General features: G+C 36.6%; 1 protein-coding gene across 1 annotated transcript in view; it reads right to left on the reverse strand.

Annotated features, from left to right (window-relative positions):
- Window positions 1-478: 478 nt before the first annotated feature.
- Window positions 479-12,899, reverse strand: part of RGS7BP (regulator of G protein signaling 7 binding protein) — a 39,253-nt gene continuing 26,832 nt past the window's right edge. Inside the window, exons 4-6 of the mRNA XM_061475708.1 lie at window positions 5,431-5,578; window positions 2,495-2,565; window positions 479-1,492 (exon numbers count right to left, since the gene is read on the reverse strand). Of these exons, the coding sequence (XP_061331692.1) occupies window positions 1,401-1,492; window positions 2,495-2,565; window positions 5,431-5,578 (311 nt within the window). The 3' untranslated portion in view covers window positions 479-1,400. The remainder of the gene's footprint in view (window positions 1,493-2,494; window positions 2,566-5,430; window positions 5,579-12,899) is intronic.

A 12,899-nucleotide genomic window follows, 5' to 3' on the forward strand; every position in this document is an offset into this window, starting at 1 on the left:
ACCTACCAAAAAAACTCCCACGGAGAATTTAACGGTGTATGTGTTACCTGTGCAAGAAAACAATACCTGCCTATCCATCACTAATCCCTTACACAGGAAGAAAGAATTTGGTTCTGGATTATGCTGGGTCATGATGGATTGGCAGAAGGGCTCGTAGTCACCTTCTTCATGTATTACTAACAAGGTTATGCTGACCTGCTCTATACCGTAGTTACAGATGGCTATGGGCTTCAGTCTAGTATGAAATAAGTTCTGGTGTCTTGCCTACCATCCTAAAGTATCAATAATGTAGTATGACCTATTAATATCTACTGCTGCTACTAGCTGTCATTTTAGCATTTACATATTCATCATAATTTTTTATCTGTCTTTGTAAATATACTTCTTAAAATGAAAAAATTCCCAAAACTTTGTGTAGCACTCAAAATTAGAAAAAAAAAAGGCATATTCTGGCAATGTAACTAGAAACAAGACAACATTTAAGTTAAATAAAAAACTTTATTAACAATGTAAAACATTTAAGATATTACAGTCTCAGATAATTCTGGCATGCCCTATAAGAATTAGTACTTAGCTATATGCAGACACCATGCTTTGAATTCTATTGGAAACAAAATGGGTTGGTGTTTTTTACATTGTTTTGTTTTCTTTTTTCAATACTCTTCTTTTAATAAATTATTTTTCCCAAAAAAAATCTTGTAGAGATACTATCACCTTAAAAGGAAATCTGTTGCTTCTATGCATTGTACAGTATGTACGTATTATGCTTTCTCTGTATTTACAAGTTCTAAGTATTTTTGTCTATGGTTTGTGTATCATAAATTAAGGTATTTTTCTATGAAGTTTTTAAATTGAGATATAGTGGAAGACTAAATATGAATAAGAGCACAAAAAGTAACTGGAGTTTGTGTGCAAATCCTGTTACAATATTGTTTAAATGTTTTAGAGCTTTAATACTTTTGCTGTTAAATAGTTTTCTATGCTTAAAGACTGTTAGAATATGATCAAGTATTTTAATAAGACACTAATAAGAATATTATACTATGCACAAACTTTTAGCTGCAGTTCAAACAATAAAAATCCCCTTTAAAGTTATCTATTAACTGTTATTCATATGTCTTTGAGTGGTTGAAAGTAAGCATGCAAAACATATTTTAAAAAGTTTTAAAAGCATTCTTAGTTATGCTAAATCTATTCCTCAGCTGGTTTATGACCACCACAACTTTAAACTATTAAAACCCTTTTTTGAAAAGGGGGATGGAGAAGAGAAAAAGGAATAGGCTAGTGTAGAAAATGTACTTTATAATTAAGAGTAGCAATGTTCATCTTTTCAGTGGTCAAATAATAGTGGTTTAATCAAAGTTATAAATGATTTTCTTGGTGCTTCTGGGCTTAATCTTCTAACTTGAGACAAGACAGCATAGTCCAAAGAATCTTCGCTTCCGTCTTCTTACCAATGGATATGGAGTCAAGTTTAGGAGGCTGCTATCATCTGTGATGTAAAACCCCACATTTTAATACAAGCATGTACATATGCACACACACAAGAGTTTTTATCATTTATATGTCCTAGCAGCAGCTATATGATTAAGTAATAGATCCCACTGCTCTAGGCATAGAGAAAATAATAACCTGAATTTTGTGAATAAGGGTCTTGCAATGCTAATAATCTGGGTCTCCATGGTAATGTAACAGAAATTTTGTCAAGGAGAATGCCAGTTTATTAATGAAACCTAAAAGAAATTACACCTCCAAAAATGCAAGACCTAAGCCACAATACTCCTGCATGAATGAATAATGTTAGGGTCCCAAATGAAACCTAAAGATAAGTAGCTTGAGATCTTTCAGACATACAAGTTTGGAAATGTCAATCTTAAGGTAAATTCTGGCTTAATTTAAACATAAAACTGCCCAGCATTATTTGGTGGCCATTTATGCATGTAAGGGAGAATTTTCATTAAAATTGCAGCACTGAAACATCTTGGCACATCAAGAGAAGAAGCATTTGTCTGGAAAAAATAGCACAATATGCTCTCCCTGTTTCTGGTTAGCTTTCTAGCTTTTATATTAACTACTTTCAAATTCATACAAAATGTATATAGTAGCGCCAACTTGTGCACTATCACCGAGCTATCTTGCAAAATCTTTAGAATTCACTTTGAATTTGAGCCATCTTCAGGCAGGTTTCATGACAAGAGCTATGCCTCATTATGTTCTTACTCTGGTTACATCAGGGAATTAGTTCCTGCTTCCCTCATGTCACCAGGAAAAGTATATTATTTTATCTATGGATACCATACCTAGAAAATTCCAGAATACCTCATGTGAAACTTGAAAGGCCAAAGTTCAAATAGTAAATTTTGACTCCACTGAATCAGTAGGGAAAATACTTCACCTAGATTTTTCTTTTTGTCATTTCTATTTTTTTTTTTAATGGAAGGCAAACCCTTTAATTATCTTAATTTTCCTTATGTGAAGAAAATACAAAACCTACCTTGATTTTTCAGTGGTAAAGGCATAGTCTCCCTGAGTTTACTTAAAAGGTTTTTCATTTCTCTAATATCTCTGTGGAAACAAAAGTTTAAAGAGATACAATAGAGCAGCAGTTGAAGACTGCATGGGGAATGGCCCACAGGATAGCTTTATATGCTGAAATAATGGAGCAATAAATACAAAAAATCTATCGGGCAAGCAGTTGGTTCACACACATGTTTCAGAAGATGCATACAAGAAAGGGCAGTAGATTTAATAACGGAGCACTTTTAAGCCAGTCTGATATTAACTAGTTTCATCTGGTCCAAATTTATGATCTATTCTGGCACTTCCATATTAAATCCAAATAAATGAACTGGTGGATACAATGTGGTCCTGGTGGCAAAGCACACAATGCATATTTTAGGACAAGCTAGTACTAATGACAACTTGATACGCCTTATCAGAAGGCTGTAGCTTGTACCATGAATGTTTCATTGTTCAAAAGGAAATTATAATACACATAGCTAACTCATTATATGTATTGCTGCACATTAAGTGAAAATTTAGAAACAGAGCTGTCACTCTCATCCCTCTTAGGAGAATCTGACATGAAATTTTCTAAGTCAGTAAATAAAAAAATGGTAAAAAATAAAAAAATGGTAATAAAATGCTAAGGCACATGAAAAACAACAAGGTGCTTGGTGACAGCCAGCATGGCTTCACTAAGGGGAAATCCTGCCTAACCAATTTGGTGGCCTTCTATGATGGGGCTACAGAACTGATGGACAGGGGTAGAGCAGTTGATGTCATCTACCTGGACTTGTGCAAAGCGTTCGACACTGTCCCACACGACATCCTTGTCTCTAAATTGGAGAGACATCAATTTGATGGATGGACCACTCGGCGGATAAAGAACTGGCTGGATGGCCGCACGCACAGAGTTGTGGTCAATGGCTCAATGTCCAACTGGAGACCAGTAACGAGTGGTGTCCCTCAGGGATCGGTGTTGGGACCGGTCTGGTTCAGTATCTTTGTCGCTGACATGGACAGTGGGATTGAGTGCGCCCTCAGCAAGTTTGCTGATGCCACCAAGCTGTGTGGTTCGGTTGATACCCTGGAGGGAAGGAATGCCATCCAGAGGGACCTCAACATGCTTGTTAGGTGGGCTGATGCCAACCTTATGAAGTTTAACCATGACAAGTGCAAGGTCCTACACCTGGGTCAGAGCAATCCCAGGCACAGCTACAGGTTGGGCAGAGAAGAGATTCAGAGCAGCCCTGTGGAGAAGGACTTGGGGGTGTTGGTTGATGAGAAAATGAACGTGAGCCGGCTGCAGTGTGCACTTGCAGCCCAGAAAGCCAACCGTATCCTGGGCTGCATCAAGAGGAGTGTGACCAGCCGGTCGAAGGAGGTGATCCTGCCCCTCTACTCTGCTCTTGTGTGACCTCACCTGGAGTATTGTGTGCAGTTCTGGTGTCCTCAACATAAAAAGGACATGGAACTGTTGGAACAAGTCCAGAGAAGGGCCACGAGGATGATCAGGGGACTGGAGCACCTCTCGTATGAAGACAGGCTGAGGAAGATGGGGCTGTTCAGCCTGGAGAAGAGAAGGCTGCGTGGAGACCTCATAGCAGCCTTCCAGTATCTGAAAGGGGGCTACAGGGATGCTGGGGAGGGACTCTTCATTAGGGACTGTAGTGACAGGACAAGGGTTAACGGGTTAAAACTTAAACAGGGGAAGTTTAGACTGAATATAAGGAGAAATTCTTTCCTGATAGGGTGGTGAGGCACTGGAATGGGTTGCCCAGGGAAGTGGTGAATGCTCCACCTCTGGTGGTGTTCAAGACCATGTTGGACAGAGCCCTGGATGACAAGGTGTAGTGTGAGGTATCCCTGCCCATGGCAGTAGGGTTGGAACTAGATGACCTAGATGTCCTTTCCAACCCAAACCAATCTGTGATTCTATGATTCGGTGATTTTAAATCCTGATTTACTTGGCAGGTCTGAAAAAACTCCTCCTAAGCTTTTTTTCTTCAGAGTGGATGGCATAGTTTAGTGTGAGGTGTCCCTGCCCATGACGGGGGGTGGGGGGTGGGGGTGGAACTAAATGATCTAGATGTCCTTTCCAACCCTAACTATTCTATGATTCTATGATTATCTCACAAAGCAAGTTACCTTTGGATATGTTTTGAGAGTGGCCAAAACCTGCAAAAATGTTCCTGTTTTACAGATAGGTGGCAAATCAGCAATACTGTGAGCAGGCTTGTAATGTCTTAAAGTTTTCAGGATTTGGTCTTGTCTCATTCATCTACATACAAAATAGCTCTTAGAAATAACGCAGTACATCTAATAAGAAATTTCTCAGATTTAATCTCCAGCTTACTCTCTCAGTAGAACTTAGTTTTATACAAACAAACATGATAACCATTAAAATCTCATCAGCATCTTAATATGCAAAGACATCAGGTATTTCTTGCAAAGAAATGTTGGCCATCAGGATTACTGCCAATCTTTCAATTGCACAGTTAAGAGGGTAAGAGAAGTCCATTTTGACAAACCTGTGGATGATGTTCCCCCTCTCCTAAGGCTTCTACATTGGTAACTATGGGCAGAAGCAACTGAAATGAACTAGATTCTGTGCTTTCAACTTATGAATGCAGAACGGCAGGCCAGCAGATTTGCCTCTTTTAGAGAACCCGGCCCACTAGCAACACAATTTCCCACACTTTGTTTTTGCTAATTACCCCCTGTTAACTAGCCAAATTAAGCATGTCACCTCCCTCTGCCCTTCTTTTAGGAGTCACTCTCAGGTATGATAAATGTAACAGAAATGTTAACAGGTGATTTAATTTATCAATATCTTTAATACTAGCAACATTGACTTCCTAATTGTAAAAGACTAAATAAACCCTAAATGAAAATTTGCTTTGTTTAGGAATGAAGTGCTACACATACCTTTCAGTATGTTCAATATCTGTGGAAACCTGCCATAAATGCTGTTGAATATCCAATGGTGATGATGATGCGTCTTCTAAAAAAGGTACTTCAGAACTCTCGTCCACTTTAGTATCTAGGATCTTGGCTGGGGCACCAGGTTCCTTTCCTTTAAAATATTTAAAGAAAACATATATCCCCATTATTTATTAATTAAACTGTATACTCAGATAATATAATTGATGTTTTGAGCTTGGTCTTGCAGAGTATAAATGAAGAAAGCTGTGAATGCAAACTCTGAGGAAGAACTGCTAATAAAGAGAGCAAGGCACCCATCTGCTAATCAAAGTGCTCCTATATGTTACTCTTGCTGAAGTAAGAGGTGTTCCAAGGAGACATGTGTGGAGTTTAGAATTTCACATAGTGAGTATTATGAAAGGTTTCACTTAAATTCTACTGGTTCACATGTGATACGAAATAAGAGCCAGAGGGTAAAACAGAACAAAATAAGCAAGGATATTACAGCATACATTCTGAAAGCAGCTTCAAAAACTTTGACACTAAAGAACATTGCAACCCATGTCTCCTAGTATTACAGCAATGACAAGGGAAAACAAGAGACAAAATATTTACTTTGTGATTTTAAAAGCAATATATAGCTGCCACCACTCAGAGCATCATATTTTGAATTTCCATGCTTACACTTGCCTAATTCATGCTCACTATATGGAAATGAAATGCAGTGTTGGAATCAAATGGGAGCTTCATGACAAATCTGCCATGGCTTCTGTCAGGGAGAGAAAGGGATAAAGGATGTGGTCCATGATAGTGGAGAATGCAAGAGAGTTAAGTATTGGTGGGATTTTTTGGCATCCTTCTAAACCTCCTTTGGACTGTCTGATGGTATTCCTTTCTGCAATGCAAATACAGTCCTGGCACAAAGTACATTTAAATAAGAAAATTCAAATTGGAGTATATCCCAGACATGTTATTGAGAATTAAAGTTTTTTCCCTTCTGAGTTCTCTCATGAAATGGAGTAAACAATCTCAGAAAGAAAGAAAAATCTCAAAAAATAGAGAGAAAAACCTGCCAGTGTTTAAACCAGTGATATGAGGAGTTGAGTAGGAAATGTTTTTTCACCTCACAATTGTTGAAATTTGAAAAAAAATTCACATCAGGAAAATCCTGAGTAGTTACTATAACATTTGACAAGGAGTAGCAATGACAGGAATTATATTAAAAAGAATAGGTAAATTACTCCTTTGCTGAAAAAAGAAGATAGTATTCTTAGCAACTCATCTGAATGTCAAACTAGACATTACTTGTACTACAGAAAATACTTGCTTAATGTTTTAATTACTCTTTTAAGTCAGTAGAAATCCCTTCTTCCTGCTTTGCCCTTGACTAAGTCATCTTACTATGATCCCAAGAGATCACATGACCTGATACAACAAGTTTACCGTCTATAACAGACTGGTGTTCTCTCTCCTTTCTCTGCTCCTTACTTTGGTATCCACTACTAACTTGTGCTTTGTGAGATCTCTCTGTGAGCTACTTTAACCCATCAAATGGTAGATTACTGTAAAAAAAGATCAAATAAAATGTGAAGTTTTCTGATGAACTGTTTGAAGTCAGTAAAGTTTTAGGTCAGTAAATAATGCTTACATGTTTGAGAGCAAGCACCAGAGGAAGATCATGTGGCCAGAAGCAGTGGAAGGGAGAAAGAAATAAAGGCATGATACAGGGTGGGGTGTTAATAAAGAGGAAGAGCTGAGTATCTTTCTGGTGGTAACAAGGTACTACGTTGACCCGATTGCTTGTGGAAAAGCAGCCAGAGACTACTTCCCACATTGTTTGTTTTACTCTGTATCACCCTATAGGTATGACTTTCAAATTTTTCTAGCTCTTAAATCTTTCTAGCTTATGCTGTTTTTTTAAAGCACTTCATATTGTACAAGTCTAACAGTTAATTGCATAAGCTTTGTTATTCATTATTTTTCTATTACAAGAAGCCCATTACATCACATACTATTATTACCTCTTACTGCTTCTTTGAAAGAGGGTTGCCCCAGGGAATCCATCTAATTTGCCAGTGATATCACAATTTATTACTTGTGGAACTGGGTATTAGTTAATTCTCCCATTATTTTGAAGTGTTATGTTGAAACTCTGACCTGACTTCTGGTGACATGGTGTCAAGAACAACCCTGTCTATAGAGGCATCCTTCAAGCATGTCAAAGGTGTTTCAATGGAAACAATAGCAGTACCAGATGAAATAACAGTAAAGGTTATTTTTTGCAAATTGAGAACAGAAGCACTGAGAATGTAACATTCTTTCTGTTAGCACAAAAGAAAACTCTTGCAGATTTAAGAGAAACAGCAGCACAGATTTCAGTTGAAAAGAGCTCTTTACCAGCAATTCTGTTGTATTTTGAGCAGCTCATGAAGCCTTTCTTGAATTTCAGAACATCTGTTCAACCACTTGAAAACAGAGTCAGCTAATAATAAAGGTTTTGCTTTAATAATGTCTATGACTCAGGCTTAACGTTTCTAGTACATGGCACAGCCTGTAGAGAAACAAAAGCTCGTCAAATCTTCTTATCTTCCTAGTGGTGGTAAGGATAGCTTTTCTGTTACACATTCTTAAAATAGGGATATGAACCCTAAATTTTACTTTCAATTTAGTGAGTAGACTTCTATTAACTTCAGTTGGACTTTGATTGTGCCCACAGTGTTGTTAGAGGTGTCCACACACTTGCTGTTCTTGCCAGTTGACGAGGCAGAGTCTTTTTACTGTGAAATTTTAAGATAAAGCATGAGTACTCTTTATCTTTTAGCCTCTAATTCAGCTTTTTTTTTTTCTTTTTTAACTTGCATTTGGTACAAAATTAAATTTATCGAATTAAATAATTGTGCACATCAAACTTGAGCTTTATTGATGCTAAATAAGAGGGTAGAAAATGATTGGTTCAGTAAGGTTACATACAACATCTACGATCACTGTGCTTTATGTGCTTCACTTGCTCTGCTCCGTACTGCTAGTCATGCTACGCTGTGCATATACTCAGTCATCCCCTGCTTTGGAGAGAAACTTATGTAATGAATAAAGCACCTATTATAGGCACCTCAGAGCTAGTTAGATTTCACTGCAAATGAACTGGAAAGATTTTTGAAGGGAACAACACAATTTAACAAAGCTGACAGAACCTCTCTCTCAAAAAGAAGGTGGCATTTGCATTAGGCTTCTACCCTGGTATTAAGGATAAATGCACAAGTTACGGATCACAACTAAAGTAAATGAAAGGAGAATGTAAAAAGTGGAATAGGAAAGGATGATATAGGAAGTAAACAAGAAAAATGGTAAATATGGCTAGCAGCCTGAGGAACTTCATTCCTGACACACACGGGACCTGCAGAACTCAAGACACTGTCCTTTGTTATTATGAAGCAAAACACAGTAGGAACAAATCTGTGGTAGAAGTTGCATTGTCCTCCTTCCATGCCTGTTTTGGTCTGTTCATTTTGGTCTCTTCACAGTGTCCACGCGAGAAGGGGCAAATCTCTGGATTTTTTAACTGATTGTTTCTCCACATTTGTGTGCTTCTCTCTCATGTCTTATCCTTCTTGTGTAAGTTGTAGGTGTAAGTAATTATACATATCTACTACCAGTTTTTAAATAGATTGCTGAGAAAGTAGTAATTCCATTAAACAATCATTCCTTTATCCTCCAAACAAAAATCCCATCACTGAATTGAGGGTTTATTTTTGTAATCTGTAACACAAGTTATCACAGGCTTTTAAGCACTATTTTAAGGAAATAACATGTTGTTATTACAAGATGCATACTGGAAAAGCAACACTATTAACTTCTAGAGTGGTATACGATACACAATTATCTGTGATTTCATATCAAATCTGTGATTTTATGTACCAAGAATGCAGGAATTACTTGCCTCAAACTCAGCACAAATAGCTACCAGTTTCAGACCTTATATTTCTTTGACAAGGCAGCTTTAACTATTTTTACAGCATGTTTTGAACTCTGGAGAACACCTCCAGTTCATTTTAACTATTCCCTCTTGCCTTTGATCTGTTGTATGGGCTTACTCAATTTGTATGGGCTTACTCAATTTGTTATTAAAGTGCTTGCTAACATGCTGCATAGCTAACTAATAGAATGATTGTAATCTGCTATTTAGGGTTTTACAAAATACTTTGTAATATATAATTATATAACAAAACAAGTCAATTATACCTGTAGCTTATCCTAAGAAATTAATGGCTTCTATGTAAATATATATAGACATTAAACTTCAATAATGTGCATTTCACAGTGACATGCTATAATGATTCAATTATAACAAAAACATTTTACAGTTCCTCACAATGAAATTAATATATTATTATTGTGCATACATGAATCCACAAAGCTCTTTTATCTGTTATGTTTACATCTAAACATGCAATTAAGTTCTTTATAAGGTATCAGTACAAACATCTGACCTGAAAATATTGGTGGCTGAATACAGCAACATATGCTGAAGTGCACTTAGGAGATCTGAAGTAATTCTGGGTTGTCCCAGTGTGGGACCTTGACAACTTCAGTATTAATTTGGAAAAGGGCTAATCTAATACTAATATAAGTTTAAGTAATCTAATATGGGGATTGTGGAAAAGAGGAATCATAAAGTATATGATCAGCTAACCAAACACATAGCAGCTACAAAAAGCTTCAATTAAGGCTACTCAGGCATGTTTCATTGCATCCTTTGCAGACTTTCTGAATGTTGGAACTTTGCAGTCATAATGTATTTTCAACACTTGGCTTTTTGGGTGTATATATCTTAGAAAAGAATTATAGAGAGCACTTACCTCACTTTACTTACTGCATAACACAGCTGGAAATATTTATGACTTTTGGCCCCACTGTGACTATCACATCTCAAAGGAATAACAGACTATATGAATTTTCTAGCAGAGTGTGTATGACAGCAGTAAGTTAAAAGCACTGCAAATATGCAAGAAATTTCTGTACAGGAAGCTTGATATATATACTATACATTATATATAGGACTGTCTGTTCTGTACAACAGAAAGAACAGAAAGAAAGAGATGAGAAGACCAGTACTGTGAAAGATAGTGAAGATACGCAGGGCTCAGCCCTTCAAATTGTAGTTGGTGTTTTGTTAAAAAGCATCTGTTTCCCAGTAGGGAGCACTGAGTTTCTCTTGGGAAAAGAGCATCAGCATCAGCCCGCTGCCTTAGCTTTATCAGTTCTATAGTTTGTTTGATAACATCTGGTCAAGATACTAGTACCCACATTAATATATATTAACTGAAGTTTGCTGAGAAAAGCCTGCATGTCATCCTACTTGAGTATCTGCTGCTTGAGGAAGAACACAAATTGGTGAAGTCTCATGGGAGAGTTAAAAACCTTACAAACTACTTATTCAACAGTTAACGGTATTAGAAAATGAAAAAATTACATCCAAATGGAAAATATTACCTTCAAAAATGAGCTTCAAGACACAATAATGACATCAGATATGCATATTTATGAATTAAGCAAAGATTTTTTTCTAAGGGTAGTACAATTTATACACAAGGAAAATTATTAATCTTTTTTTAATATGGTCACTCAGATGGTGAAGAACTAAACAGGTGAAAAAGTAAAAAAAGCTATATATTAGAAACAGCACAATGATTTTATGATGGTGAAGTTACCAGCTCCTTCATTGCCCAAGATAAATTTATGGTACCTTGCCTACACTGCAATACCATTCTCCATAAGAAATTAAAGAAAGGTTATGGGCTCATTCTGCTCCTTGGAAAATAGCATGTTTTGGCAGAAGATACAATAAATAGGTTGCAAAGCCATCTAATCTAATACCCTACTGAAAGCAGGGTCAACTTGCATCACATTATTCACGGCTATTTGAGTTATCAGTATCTCCAAGGATGGAGATTTCACATCCTCTTTGGGTGCCTGTTACAGTATATGACTACTTTCACTGTGAAAAACCCCATATAACTGGAATTTCCCTTGTGGCATGATAGCTTTAAAATACCTCTAGGTGCTGTAAACACCCATTATTTACTATACAAGATCAATGTTCTATTGGCTAAGTTCCAAAATTCAAATTACGTGAATCCCTGCAATTGTACAGGTTTTGCCTACTATGAATTTTTCTCAAAGAATGTCACAGAAACTTAGAGTCAAGCTACTATGATTATCTCTACATGGATACAGAACAAAAATTACTATATTTAGCAATGGCAGAATGGCTACCATAACTTTCTCTATGGTGAGACGAGAAAATAATGCTTAACAGAAGTACAGCCAAATAGGAACTAAGCTGGCCCATACTATAATGCTGTAATTAATCTTATCCAATTTAGACATCTAATGGCTTGATATTAAGTTATTAATGTAGATTCCATCCAAAGGCAAAAGGGAGAGACACAGATATATCAGGGTTACTCAACTGTCACCTCAAGCTACTTTCTTTTTGCAATTACAGAAGATGGTTTGACAACTGTAGCCAATGCTAGGAAATGCAGTACAATCTGTCATAAAAAATGATGATTCATTTTAGCAGCTACTGGCAACTGTTGTATGATAGCTCTGTTAATTCTGTCTCTTTCTGTTTTATAGATTTCTTTTTGACTTGAGAAAATCACTGAAAAGCTCAAATGAGCAGTTATAAACCTCTAATTCTTAATTTAATAATAAAAAATAATTTGATTTAGCTGTACCCTATAGTTAGATTTTAAGAATACATTATGAGATCTTTCAGGGTGACAGGAAATGTAAGGTTCATTACAAAACCTCCATTACAGCTCATTACAGAACTTCGTCTTGTCTTCACCTAATAAATTCTGCTGAGATATTGTCTGGGGAAAGAACAGTTACAATCGGCAGATATATTCTCCCAATGAATGTATTCCATCAACGAGCAATGAGGTTACTGAGTAACCAGTTCAGTAAATTATATGCATTTCTACATCTTCCTTTTAGTATGTGGCTAACCAAATATGAAATCATTAGAAAGAAGCAGCTTCGCTGAAGCAAGAACATATCCTTTGCGTGTAAAAGTACTCTTTGAGATAGTTTTCAGTTCTCAGTCTTGCATCTAGTTTTACTAAGGTGGGCCACTTTCTGACCATATATATCTGTCCTTTGCTACAAGCTCGCATCTCTGCAGAAGTAACAACAGGGACAGTAAGGGATCAGTTTAGTATTAAAACCATGCCATATTGCTCCACCAACCACATGCCCTCAAATACTGCACCAGACAAATACCTCTTACAAAATGACTAAGATAGTTTGCCCACTGATCTGACCAATGACAGCTAAAACTTTTGAGATCACTCTTTAAAAAATTATTTCATTCTTCTAAACTTCAAGGACATTAGTGATAAATGCCTGATATGACACCCTTCTGTAAGAATAATGATAATGAAGCAGAAATACAGCTGTTTTTTTAG

This window comes from Pezoporus flaviventris, unplaced genomic scaffold, assembly GCF_033815535.1.
Source record: "Pezoporus flaviventris isolate CSIRO_AGI_PZ_B2104156 unplaced genomic scaffold, CSIRO_AGI_Pfla_v1 ptg000089l, whole genome shotgun sequence".
NCBI lineage: Eukaryota > Metazoa > Chordata > Aves > Psittaciformes > Psittacidae > Pezoporus > Pezoporus flaviventris.